General features: G+C 37.9%; 1 protein-coding gene across 1 annotated transcript in view; it reads left to right on the top strand.

Annotated features, from left to right (window-relative positions):
- The window catches only part of fbrsl1 (fibrosin-like 1), a 342,013-nt gene that overhangs the window by 117,687 nt on the left and 210,229 nt on the right, over positions 1–14,097 (top strand). Inside the window, 1 exon segment of the mRNA XM_048188682.1 lies at positions 3,742–3,834. Coding sequence (XP_048044639.1) covers positions 3,742–3,834 — 93 coding nt within the window.

Here is a 14,097-nt window from a genome sequence, read left to right as displayed (position 1 = left end):
AAAATTTGTCTGACTTTGATCGGCACTGCAGCCGCCTTACGATCACATGTGCCATCAAAGTACCGCGAGAGCAAAACGAGACCAGCCGCCTAGGCTACATGGCCTTGTTTTGTCCTTAAAGGAACACTCTGCTTTTTTGGAAAATAGGCTCATTTTCCAACTCCCCTAGAGTTAAACAGTTGAGTTTTACCGTTTTTGAATCCATTCAGCCGATCTCTGGGTCTGGCGGTATCACTTTTAGCATAGCTTAGCAAAAGTTGCGGTTTTCTATCCATGGTACGGCAGCAAAGCTCCTAGATTATTACGCCGGAATGAATAGTTCCTAGCCATATCGGCCTAGAAAATAACTTTTCATTTTCCATCAGTCTTCTAACTACAGAAGAGTCAAGTTTTAAATAGAAAATATATCGAAACTCTTCTGTCATTTTTGAGCGAGATGCTAACGATCTAATCAGATTCAATGAACTATGCTAAGCTATGCTAAAATTGGTACCGCCAGACCCGGAGATCGGCTGAATGGATTCGAAAACGGTAAAACTCAACTGTTTAACTCTAGGGGAGTTGAAAAATGAGCCTATTTTCAAAAAAAAAAAAAGTGAAGTGTTCCTTTAAAGTAGTGCATATGAATGGGACGTTAAATATCATTTTGGCTTTAATAAGATTTTCCCATTAAACAGGCAAGAATAAACCTGGTGTCTTCCATTATTCATGTTCTTTCTGACAACAAAGCACTTGAATGCGACAAGCTTGTAATCACAACTTCAGAAGTGAGAAGTAGGCAATTTTACTGTGTACTTGCACTATAAACTATGTACTGCCATCTAGTGTTTGCATTTTAAAGTTTTGTACTTGAAGGAACACATGATGTGATGTTAGCTTTAGTATGTTCAGCTCCTTCCACTACATAGGGAAAGCTATGGCTGTTGAATGTATAAAGTGTCTAACATTTTGTTATTGTAAGTACATGATTTTTATTTATTTATTTTTGTTTTTGTTTTTTATTGTTCCTCCCCCTTCCTCCTATAGCCTGTACAACCTTATACTGTTGTAAGACAACACATTTCACACTATTTAATGGGAAATAATGTAGAGCAGGACTTGATTTTGTCTATTAGGACTAAGGTTGTTCGTTATGTAAATATGATCTTTTGACCTCATGTTGTTTTTGAATTCTCTACATATTTCAGAAAAATGGGAGACAAATGACCAAGATTGTGTCCATTACAGATTCTTAAAGTCAACATGTTTGACCTTGCTCCACTTCTAAACAAGACATGAATCCATAACTAGAAAAAACACAAACACAGGAGTACTAAAGTGCATTTCAAACACTTTGCATGATTCGCCTCTCTGGGGCAGACCTGCAAAACCTTCGGCTGTCTGTGTTGAGACCTTGAGAATGCTAACCGAATAAAATCCATCTTTATTTGATGTAAGGTCTCACAAAATGCACAAAATATATCCAAAAAAAAAAAGTGTGACAAAGTCCAAAATCAGGTGGTTGTTTCCACATCAGTGAAGATGGTATTTTTGAAATCATTTATTTTCATATTGTATTCTGTAAACAAATCAAAACCAGGTTTTGGCATAGCACACACAGAGACCCCTGCTTTTTTTGCCTGCTTTTACAAGTACACACACAAGCAATTGTGCGGTTCTCTAAGCAGCCCTGCCGATTACGTTGAGATAGCGGGATTGATTAGCTTGTCAGCTTTTCTGACAGAATCGAGCCCCTGTCTTGACTACGGCAAATTACTCTGACTTGATTAGGCCCACCTGCAGCTCTTTTTTTGGAAATCCTCAACATAGTGCCAGCGTTGTGCCTAGGTCGTATCACTCCAGCTTTTTTCGCTTCTGACCTCAACTGAATGGTAATTCATTGCGCCAATCATCCAGCGCTGGCACAGTGTTGTTCCAGCGCTGGCTCAGTATTGGCTCTGGTAATTAAATGGGGCTTGTGTGCGTCCTCTGGGAAGAAGGGATGGGGAAACGATGACCAGGTGGTGGCAGAATGCAGGACCTGTCAGACTAGCTGATGACCATTTTAATTCTGCTCTGCCTGGGGCTATAATTGATATTTAGCAGAAAGGTTAATTGTAGCAGTGATCTGTTTAAATTAGAGTAGAGATCTGGAGACTGGGGCCAAGACCTTGCAAGCCACTTGTGACACACACACGAGAGTTGCTGGAGTAATACACACACATTCTCACATACATACATACATACATACATACATATACTACATAAAACAGATAGTTTAGATCGTTCTGACAAATACAGTGTTCTAGCTGTACAAATTTACTTTTGTCATACTTTTGAAGATATCCCAAGATCAGGTTTAGCTAACTTACGGAAACAAAGTATTGCTAAACAAACAAACTTGCACATACACTCATGGATATATATAGTATATAGGAATAGATTTTAAAGGTGATAGAGAGGATTTTTTCGTCGACTGAGAATCCAAAGACTGTTACTGAGTTTTTGAAATGAGCGCATGCGTAAGAACAACCCCCCTCCTTCACAACACATTTCAAAGGAACGCCTCCCAAAACTCGTAAACACTCGTATTGGAACACGAGTGTTTACCACCGGCATTCGCTGTGTCGTGTTAGTGGATTCATTATGTCGGACTCACCGCAGGTAACTCATAATCTGCAGTTGTTACTCCTGTCTCCTGACAAAAACATTGCATGAGGCGCCTGTAGAGTGTGGAAAGTTACTGGAGCGCGCAGCCGCGCTCGTCTCTCAAAAGGAACGTCACGGCAGTGATTGACAAGCCAGAGGGCCAATCGTTTACGCGATGATCGCGTAAACGATTGGCTGATGTTTTTAAGGCCCTACCTCGTGCACAGATGATGTATATTAATATTATTACTTTCAGTGCACCTAATAAATAGTCTTTTATCAGTTAGTAAAGACAGTTTCAAGTAATATTGCAAAAATGTATAAAACAAAACATCCTCTTTAGCACCTTTAAATGTATATTTATGTACACATACTTATCTGTTCAAACTAAGATTTGTGACCTTGAATACTGTTGTGTAAGCTAAAGTAATGAAAATGATGTGGCCTAGCCTTTAGATAAAAATACAGATCTATCTGTATTGAATCATTTCACATGTTTCTTTATCTGCAGATGGCCAAGGTCAGTGAATGTCATTGGCAGGTGAGCCGTGGCCCTTTTGCATGCATTCAAATCAGTGGATCTTCAAATGCAGGTCAAACAGGGGAGTCTTAAGAGCATTCCAAAGCTCTTCCACCAATCTCATCGCAGGAATGCATAAGGCTGGCTACATTTCACAGTTTCACAGTTTCACCTGCCCTCAACTCACATTGGGTTTCCCTTGGGTTTTCACGGCCTACTGCTCTGGGTGCACCGGATAAAAGTAGTAAGACAACAATGCCCTGGTTCCAGACACAACTAGGCACCTCTTGGGAAGTAGGGCCTAAAATTTCCAAAGCAAACAGACCAAAGAATCACCTTTCAGATTTGTTTAGTTGTCAGCTGATTAAAATATTGTTTCTTTGATGTCTTTCTGTTGTCTTGTAGTGTCCAGTCCAACAAAGACTTTGTTTCCCTGAGAGAACATGGCTCTGAGTGCATTATTTTACAGTGGTGCTCCAAACATGCGTGAAGACCCAGGTTTTCTAGATCGGCTGCTTTCATAAGGGTTACAACAGCAGTATGAAGCTTTGTCCTACTTCTAAAGTGTTATTTTTCTTCTTTGCTCTCTCTAGTCTGTGAGTCTTCTGAGCCAGGCTGGGAGGAAAATGGAGGAGACGGAGGTGAACACAGCACCCAGGAACAGCTCTAAAGATCGACTCAGTGAGGTAAGCACAATGAAGTGTGTCATTATGACATCAGTATTCATGACAACCAATAGGAGAGGTCCATTTTGCCTTTACCAGCCGAGTTCTTACATGTGTGTAGAAAAGGTTTTCAAGCAAAATGCCCGCTGGATACACAACAGGTGCGTACGCACATAAATTTGTTCTTACCTTCGTTCTAATGCACAATCTTGCTCTGTCTTACAGCAGTTTGTCACTCGAAGCAAACGTATTCCTGCGCTCTCTAAAGATATGTGCTTGTCATTTTCAAAACCAACTGAAATTCAATAAACATCTTATATGGGCCTAGACTCCATAATCAGCTGCATTTTTAAAGCAGATTCTTATATTATATTATATTATATTATATTACATATTATTATTTGTTATTTAAAATTATTTATTGTATTTATTTATTTAATCTCAAAGATAAATGTATTCTTATATAGGTATATTATATTGCGCATATTATCATAGTATTTAAATATAATAATGCTAAATGGTTTATATTGTAGTATTATTATTATTATTATTATTATTATTAATTCCATTTTAATTTTATTTTTTAAATTTTATACTCTGAGATTTTTGTTTTATATTTTGTTCTAAATTTAGAAAAAATGTAAGTTCAAATGTATTGATTTATGTACAGTTACATGCAAAAAAAGAATAACTCTCGTTCATCTAATACAGTGGTTTTTAACAAGGGGCTCTTTTTGGGGGGGGGGGGTTGGGGGGGAATCTGGATATATCCTAATTTTAAAAATGTGGTAATATCTTATTTAAAATATATTGCTTGTGTATTGTTTGTAAAAATGTATAAAAATAAATAAATAAATAAATAAAAAATATATAAAAATATATGAATTTACATTTTTCTAGTAATGCCAAGCTCTAAGAAATGTTGTCGGGTAGAATTTGTTTCTTTTAAATCCTCATCCAGTTAATCAGAGTTAGGGGGCCTTCTAATATTGTTGTGGACTATGGAGTCAAAAAAGGTTGAGAACCACTGATCTAACTGGTCTTTTGGCAGGCGACTCTTGTGTTAACTCATGGGCAGCTAGGACCATTACCCTCACCAGTGTCTTTGTAGAAAAGAATCCACACGTCTAGCTGGGGCCGTTTCTGAGTAATGCAGCGCAGTATCGAAGAGAAAAAGTAGTGATAGGATGTTGGTTGGCGCTTGAATGAAGAAATAATATGATTGAGAGAGGGGTAATGAGAATTTGTGTCTAATTCCCCAGAGAGTAGCTGAATACGCGTCCCTAACTAACGCCTGTCAAATGCGTGTCCGAAATCCCCTGTAAATTCGTTCGGATGGATCCGTAATACGGCAACGGCGAGGCTGCGCGCCTCAGCGAGCCGAGGATGAAGGGAGGAGAAGATGATGAAAAGAATAAAATGTTTTTAATGAAGAGATTAAATGTGATGCTTAGGCTGTTAAGGATTCGAAGGGAAATTTCAGTCTTCGCTTTCCCCCTCCCACCCTTCACTGCCATCATTTATGAATTTGTGCAAAAGGCTGTTTTTCATGAAAAAGTCAGAGAGGGAGAGCGAGGAAGAGCGAGAAACGAGCTCGAGGCAGATAAAAGCGTGATCCAGGCTGACAGTTTTGACAGCAAAAAGCGACAGAACAACGGGCAGACAGAGAGAGGGAGGGAGGGCTGAAAGACTGCAGAAAATTGCAGACTGTAATGGCTGACAGTGCCAGATATGACATTTCCCTCTAATCTCCTGCCAAAGAAATGGTGCTAAAATGCAGAGCGCCATATCCATGTCATCTGTAGGCCTATCTGTCCATCTCGGAGAGAGAGAAAGACACAAGACGGCAAGAGATCTGCGGAGCCCGTTCGTTTGCGTCCCGCCGCACAAGGCCCGGACGCCACGCTAACGCTAGCTTTGTAAACAGGATCATCTTTCATCACTGTCACATTGTTAAATGGTGTAAAAAATCTTCCCTTGTGATTCGCCATACATGCTAATTTTCTTTGCATACCAAATACGCTTTTCATACTCACTTCAAAGACGCTTAGGCGTGTGCGCCGCTAGCTAACGATCTCTGCGCTTCAGAGGCGGATAAAACTGGATTTCTTTTTTGTCGTCGGAGTGTCAGAAGGAAATGGAAACAAACGAGGGGGATGGCGTTGTCTCAAAGAACCGGGGGCAGGCGCGGAGCGATTTAAAAAAACAGCCATTGTGGGGGCTTGCCACTTTAGTGGTGCGTGCATTTGCTAAGATCTTATTTTAACGTAACACGTCCACTTGCTTAGCATGGCTTTGGCTCTTGTGAAGACTTCACAGAAACAGTGTATTAATGCGTTAATGAGTATAGTATGACAAGGCTTTCTTTCATTTGTCTTGAATGAACACAAGGCAGTGAAAACACTGAAGTACAGTTTATTTAATGTGTCATACTTTCGTAGGCTACATTCGCATCACAGCTGAATATGGCTCAAATTTGATTTTTGTGACACATCTGGTTTTTGGATGACAGACTGTATAGCCAAAATCTCACTGAACGTTTCTGACATTACAACTGACATTTTCAATTCTGATCTGGGCCACTATCAGATGTGGAAATAAATCAGATTCTTATCTGATGATGTTGCTGTGTGACCTTGATGTGAATATCACTGACTGTTCACACTAATCACACTCAACATTTATGAACTGCATACTTAATTAACACTGTATAATGTGTTAGTGTATTCACAAAGAAAAAATGACATTAATAACTAATAGCTCATATGTAGAAAGACATTTTTATAGTGAAAAGATATCTTGGTTACAATAAGGTTTCATCAGTTAACATTAGTTTAGTACGTTAGTTGACATGAACTAAGAATGAACAGTATGTATACAGCATTTATTAATCGCAGTTCATGTTATTTGTTAACATTAGGTAATGCTCTGTGAATTAACATGAACAAACAATGAACAGCTATTTTTTTATTATTTAATGTTAAGAAAGATTAATAAGTTCTGTAACCAGGGCTTGACATTAACACCCGCTAACCTGCCAAATGCGGGTGGATTTCTGCAGTGGCGTGTTTTTTGCTCCGGATGAATATTGTTAGTACTTGCATTTTGGTGTAGGATTGCGCATGTTGCACGCAATTGCAACAGATTTTGTGCTCGCAACCAAAGAGTGTGCACATAAAGCCGCCTCTCTGGACAAAATTGAGTTATTTTTGCTGCTTATTGCGCTTAAACAGTAAAATACACACAAAATAATGTCAAAATGCTGGTCTTGGCGAGTATTCACGTAAACATAGTCAGTTATGGTTTAAGTGACCGTAAATATTTGAGAAAGAATGTGTAACAGTATAATGGATCAGTGCATCAGGTCTTAAAGGTCCCGTTCTTCGTGATCCCATGTTTCAAACTTTAGTTAGTGTGTAATGATGTTGTTAGAGTATAAATAAAATCTGTAAAATTTTAAAGCTCAAAGTTCAATGCCAAGCGAGAGATTTTATTTAACAGAAGTCGCCTACATCGAACGGCCAGTTTGGACTACATCCCTCTACTTCCTTCTTTAATGACGTCACTAAAACAGTTTTTTGACTAACCTCCGCCCACAGGAATACACAAGAGTTGCGTTTGTAGAGTGTGTTTGTCGCCATGTCGTCGAAACGCTGTTATTTTCATCCCGCAGTCCAATCACCGGGTCTGATTCCGGCTCAAATTGATAGGGTAAAATTAAAGACATGTTTACAATAACACTGAGCGCGTGCATCTCCACGTTATGGTAAGAGGCGTGACCTTTCCGGGCACGGTGCGCTCAGAGCTGTCGAATCACAACACAGGAACCGCTGGCACAATCAGAACTCGTTACGTATTTCTGAAGGAGGGACTTCATAGTACAAGGAAGTGATCAGCCCGTTTTTATGACAGTACAAACAGCGGTATACAGATAAGTAAATTATGTGAAAAATACTGTTTTTTTTTACACGCGAAACATGAACACGTTATATTGCACACCATAAACACAATCAAAGCTTCAAAAAACCACGAAAAACGGGACCTTTAAAGTGACAGCAGCCTAATATACAGTACCTGCTCTCAATCATGAGATAATATTAAAAATATCTATATGGCATTTTTTTCTCCATGGTATCAATGTCAAAATTGTGGCCAGTGAAAATGCTGAGTGGCTAGTAACTTTGGAAAACCACTAGCCACAGTGGCTTGTGAGCAAAAACATTAATGTCAAGGTCATGTTAAGTAATACATTAACTAATGTTAATAAATGAGACCTTTATTGTAAAGTTATTTTTAACATTCCATTGTCTGAATGATGTCTAGTTACACAACAACATAACTACAACCTTTTCTGATGAAATTATTAGTGGTGCTTGACTGTTCAAAAGGCACAGACACTGTTAGGTTGTTGTGGACTGTTGTCGACTGTTGTCAAGGTGTTGCTACGTGGTTGCTAACATGTTCTGAGTGGTTTTATCATGAAATTGCTAGTGTTCTGGATGGTTGCTAGGAAATTCCCTCTTTCAATATACACTACTATTCAAAAGGACACATTCAATTGATCAAAATTTACAGTAAAGACATTTACAATGTTACAAAGGATTTCTATTTCAAATAAATTGTTCTTTTAAACTTTCTATTCATCAACGAATCCTTAAAAAAAATAAGTTTCTTGAGCAGCAAATCAGCATTATTAGAATTAGAATGATTACTGAAGGATCATGTGACACTGAAGACTGGAGTAATCACTGCTGAAAATTCAGCGTTGTCATCATAAGTATAAAATACATTTAAAAATTGTAATGTCCACAATTTTACTGCACGTACCTTATTTTTGATCAAATGAAAGCAGCCGTGGTGAGCATAAGAGACGTTTCAAAAATACTATTTATTGAATTATACGTTTGCCTCATAAACTCTCATTATGGTTTGCATCATATGAAATATGCTAAACTGACTATAGAAGCTTTTGTGTTTCCAAAACATTTGGAGTGGATCTGGCACAAAGGTAATGACACTGATAGTTTCGAACCCTCCCACTATGTCACAGAAGCTGCCCACAGAGACCCGGCAACACCTACTGCATCTCAGCCGTCTGTTCGCTCACTGGCTTCACGCTCCGTTGCTTCCTGATTGGCTTCTTTTCATCCGCTGCCCTATCTTAACCAATAGTCTGGTCCGTAGCTAAACAATCCACCTCCTCCTACTTGTCACCAAATCTGTTGGGGCCCAAGAAGTGTAGATTGATGCAAGAGGATGGGTGAAGGGGGTTCAAGTTAGTGTGAAAATGGGCTTGGATTAAAAAGTGGGTTCACCCCCATTTCTTTTTAAAGAGGTTGTTTGGTTAACCCCAAAACAGCTGCCGTCCTGCTCACCCTATACCGCCCTGTTTCTCCCTCTTTCACGTTTGCTTTTCTCTCATTTTCTCCCAGCCTGCATCTTAATCCTTTTTTGAAGTCCTAAGTGCTAGGCAAATCCATTGAGTGCTGCGTATAATGGCTTTTAAGGGAGCGTGTTTAGATGTGGCCCAGCCCCATGGCTTATGAACCGCGGATGGTGTAATGGATTTTTTCTCCTCTCTCTCTCTGCAGCACTAAATCCAATGTATTGTTCCTCATTATCATTTAAATAAGTCTCCCTTTCAACTCTGAATGTGGCAATGTGAATGAACCGGGGCATTGTAAGGCTAACTCTACAAATTTTTGGCCTCCCAGTGAGCCTCACACCCACTCGCTCTTCTTCGTACGTTACGCCTCCTCGCTTTTCCGTGAGAGAAAGAGAGAGAGGTTCTGGAAAAGTATTTGGATCCTGCAGTGCCGCCTTTCCGGGTTTTCTCAAGACCACTTCTCTAATTGCCACAGTGGGAGTTTGTGCTGAGTGTGAGAGAGAGCAGAGGAACTGATGAGGGTTAAACCCCTGTAGCAGGTGTGTGTGTGTGTGTGTGTGTGTGTGTGTGTGTGTGTGTGTGTGTGTGTGTGAGACTGAATCCTGCGCAAGGACAAAATTGGTCTTGCGGAAAAGTCACCCCCTGAGACAGAAGCAGAAATTGCCAATCGCACAGAGGAAAGAGGCAAAAAGAGGGGGGAAATGATAGAAGGTAGAGCAGGAGAGATTTGGAGATTGGTATTCAGGCCTAGTCTGTAGTGCTGGGATGTGGACGTTGCCTTCTAGTCTTACTGGAGATGTCTGGAACAGGCTGCATTTCTCTCATTTGAGCTAGTTGTCTGTGGAATGTATTACTGTGGTTATGAAACGGTTATTCTTTTTTTTCAGCTAAGGTTGGGAATCAGCAGTGACCTGGTTATTCAATAATGTATCAATAAGCTTCGTTATGAGAATATTGTGAGCGTATTCTTTCTCATTTGTCTAAATAATTGCAGTCTTTAAGATTCAAATGGACATCCTTACAAATTAGACAAGTTTATTGATTGCTCATTTTGATTTTGTATTTTTACTGAATAGAAATATTTCAGTGTTCTTGCTTCAAATGTAACAGACTATTTTGCCTTGCACACACTTGCTATGAGTGAGTGTGTTTTTTTTCCCCCAAACAAAATATTCAGTTTGAAAATGTAAATACAGATTATAGTAAAATTAATGGAGTAAAACATTGCGATACTTTGAAATATAATTTCATCCACATCCCAAGTGCGCTTTCACCATGGCGGATTGGTATTTACATGGCGGAATATAGACAAACTCAACCTGGCGAGTCAGTTTAAATACTTGGTCAAATAATTAGCCAATTTCATTCGTCACTACTGCAAATAGGCAATTCTGATCTATTATGACATGTAGGCATTTTTATCTTTATGTACACAATAATAATCTTTTACATTGTAATCCTTTTATTTCTAATACTTGGCATGTTTATATGATGCTATGCGTCACTGTGTGTGTAACAGAGTGTGCGCATGTTGTGGACCCGCCTGTAGGGGCATATTACTAACGCTCCCTTTAAATGAAAAAAATAAAGTTTCCTCAAAATAGCGACACGCCAACAATGCGCCTGAACACACCTAGTTTTCAGACCAGTGCGAGTGCATTTGCTATTTAAACAACGTGGGCGCTGGATGTGAAAATGATAATTGTGTCGGGCTGAAACCAGCAAAAAACACTTGCGTCGCATTGCGCCGGGTGTATGATAGGGCCCTATATGTTTAAAGTTGTAATATTTTCTTTTATTGTGACATACATCTGAGAGAAACCGGGACTTGGTTCAGTCCATCTGTTGTTGATTGGATGGAGGCTGTGACAAAAATAAAAGATGGTGAATGTTAGGTTGCAGTTGGTTGTAATAAAGGGGCGGAGTTTAAGCAGACTAAATGATTGGAAAAGTTGTGCATATGTCACCAGAGAGAAGTCTGTAGTTTCACCAAAAAATTGAGTTATGTCATTTTGATTAAAAATTACAAAATCAAAAAATAAGTAAATAAATAAATGAAATGTAGACATGGGTGTTATGTTCACAATAAGATCAATAGCATGCATTTAGAAAATAGACTGAATTTTCATTTCCTGCTGACTTTAATATGGATATCATTTGTAAAATTCCCTTCCCTTTACATACTCTATTTATATATTTATTAGACCTGAATACTATAGTTTTAAATGATTAGAACCTTAATATTCTCGGTGTTAACCTGACTGGGGTGAGTTTCATGATTTCTGATGCCATTTAATCATCTGGGTGCAACAGTCGGCTTCCGGAAGTAAAAACTCCATTCATTATCTCCATAGGAAAATTGATATTGAATGGGAACTTATAAACCTTTAAAAACAGACCTGCTATGAGGTTGTTAATCAATGGTATTTGCTTCTGCTGAAGACGTCAGTCCACATTATTTCAGCTTATTTAAAAAAAAATCACGTTTAACAGCAGAATACCTGGTGAAAATCTACATTACCCATGATGCTGTGCAGAAAATTACACCAATCAGAGTCTTTATATATATATATATATATATATATATATATATATATATATATATATATATATATATATATATATATATATATATATATCAACATTTGTAATTGAGTATCTTTGTTTCTCTGTTGTTTTTAATTTGATTAAAAACAACAGAGAAACAAAGTTCTTTCCCTCACTAAAACTTTGTGTTTAATACACAGTCTTGTACTTTTCTATTTCTGTCTGATTTTCAAATACTTTTTTGCTTCAAATCAGAGTTTGTAATGTTGTGATTTACCTCATTGCTGATTGTCTTGGTTCATGGCTTATACTGTAACTCTTTAACAAACTCTTTGACTTTTTAAAATCTGTATGGGAAAAATGAATGGGAAATACTTTAAATACAATACTTTGGTAACCAGCGTCATCAAAAAAGGGGCCGGGCGCTAATTCACTCTGTATGTACAAATACATATCCACAACTTAGCAGAGCATTTGGTCAGTATACTTAGGGCTTTACTCTTGCCAAGAGCTGCCTATTTTGACAGGAAAGCTGTCTGACCAACATGTAAAGTGACCAAAATCAAAAAGTTTTTTTTTATTTTATTTTTTTTATTATTTTTTTTTTTATGCAAAGTATCGGTCAGGCAAATCTGAAGTCTATGATACCACAATAGTAGGCCAGTTTGTAAAAAAAAAAAAAAAGAAAGAAAAAAAAAAAGTGGTAGCTCATTCAAATCATGGCACAGCAGTCTCTAAGAAAGATTCCAAAGACATTGTTAAATGTATGTTTGTAGACATTGCGGTCAGAATTTCTACACTTTTTTTTTTTTTTAATGGAAGCAGTGTTAAGTAAGATTCTTTAATGTTTTTCAGAGAATAGATGCCACAAACTTTGTCAAACCCAGTGACTAGTTTAATTTGGATAAATAAGGAGCTCATATTTCTTCCCAAGAAACTCTGTAAAGATAACCGTGGGTTAGCATAACAAGGCACTTGTCTGGGGTTAGCCAAGTTGTCTTGCTTGAATACACAGTGACGGTAGAGCAACATTAGAAAGTCAGAAACTGTCATACACTAAGATAGGGTTGTAACGGTATGAGATTTCCACGGTATGATAACCGTCTGAGTAAATATCACGGTTTCACAGTATACGGTATTAAACAATCAATTTTTATTTATATCATCAATTAAAATGACCAATAAATTAATTAAAATGTTTGTTTTCTCTATTCAGATTTCAATAATCAAAAACAATCAAATACATTTAATAAATTATTATGGATTAGAAATTGAACAACTTTTATTAATAATTAAAATTCAGAAATTCTGCTTTGACTTAATTCTTCTGGCTTTTATTTTTTTAATACAAATATCATCAAAAATAATGGAAATGAAATTAACTTTTTTATAATTATTTTGAGAAGTACATTCTATTTAACAATCATAATAAATTTGTCAATTTCTTCGAGTTAAAAAGCGGTCTTTTATTTTGACGGGATGTAGTGAAGAGCTTTGAGTTTCAGTGTATCTGACAATGGTTTTTCTCAAATAAAATGATAAAATGCTCATTAAGCGCTATCTCAGAGCAACCGTGGATATGTTTGTGTTCATGTCCTCTGACAACGAGACGGCAAAACAATAAGAGCGCCGCGCATACTTAAAAGTCCCTGTAAAGTCATTTTAAAGTATGTGTTTTGAGCTTTGCACACCACAGAAAAATGTGTTAACCACCCAGCCAAATCTGAATCATTAAAAAAATCTGCAAGTAAATGAAATAAGTTATCAAATCTCGAAAAAATAGCTGCGTTCACGTCACCTCGTATTTACCGGAATCTTGAAATGACTCAACTTACTTGTCTAATGCATAGGTCTAATGAGTCAAACATACTGATGCATACAAACAAAAGAATCACGTTAGAGGGTTGCACATTTTAGTAGAGTTACTGTGGACTACCTACTAATTATAATATAAGCACACACGACAACTTACACTCATTGGGCACGTACTGCTGGACTGTTGTCGAGTCGACAAATGACGGTGCCGCGAGACGGGAGGATGAAGGCCGGGACGGGAGAGACTCTGTCCGCCCCCATATATCATCGGTTATGGTCGGGACGGTAAGACGGCCGAGGCGGGAGGGGGGGACGAGGTCTGTTCAGTCACATTCACCAAAAACAGCGGATTATCTGTGAATCCCAGCTGTCTGATGAAAGTTTGTAAAATTGTCCGGTGTAGAACGATCACTTTAGAATCCTTCATATCATCGTTTTAGGAAATTTAAATAAGGAGACCGAGCATATTGTATATTTTAACAACCATGACGAAGGCATTACTAGCTAAATGTACAAAGGGCTGTATAACTGTAATG

Source organism: Megalobrama amblycephala, linkage group LG4, assembly GCF_018812025.1.
Source record: "Megalobrama amblycephala isolate DHTTF-2021 linkage group LG4, ASM1881202v1, whole genome shotgun sequence".
In the NCBI taxonomy this organism is placed as follows: domain Eukaryota; kingdom Metazoa; phylum Chordata; class Actinopteri; order Cypriniformes; family Xenocyprididae; genus Megalobrama; species Megalobrama amblycephala.
This window is presented reverse-complemented; position numbering and strand designations above follow the sequence as displayed.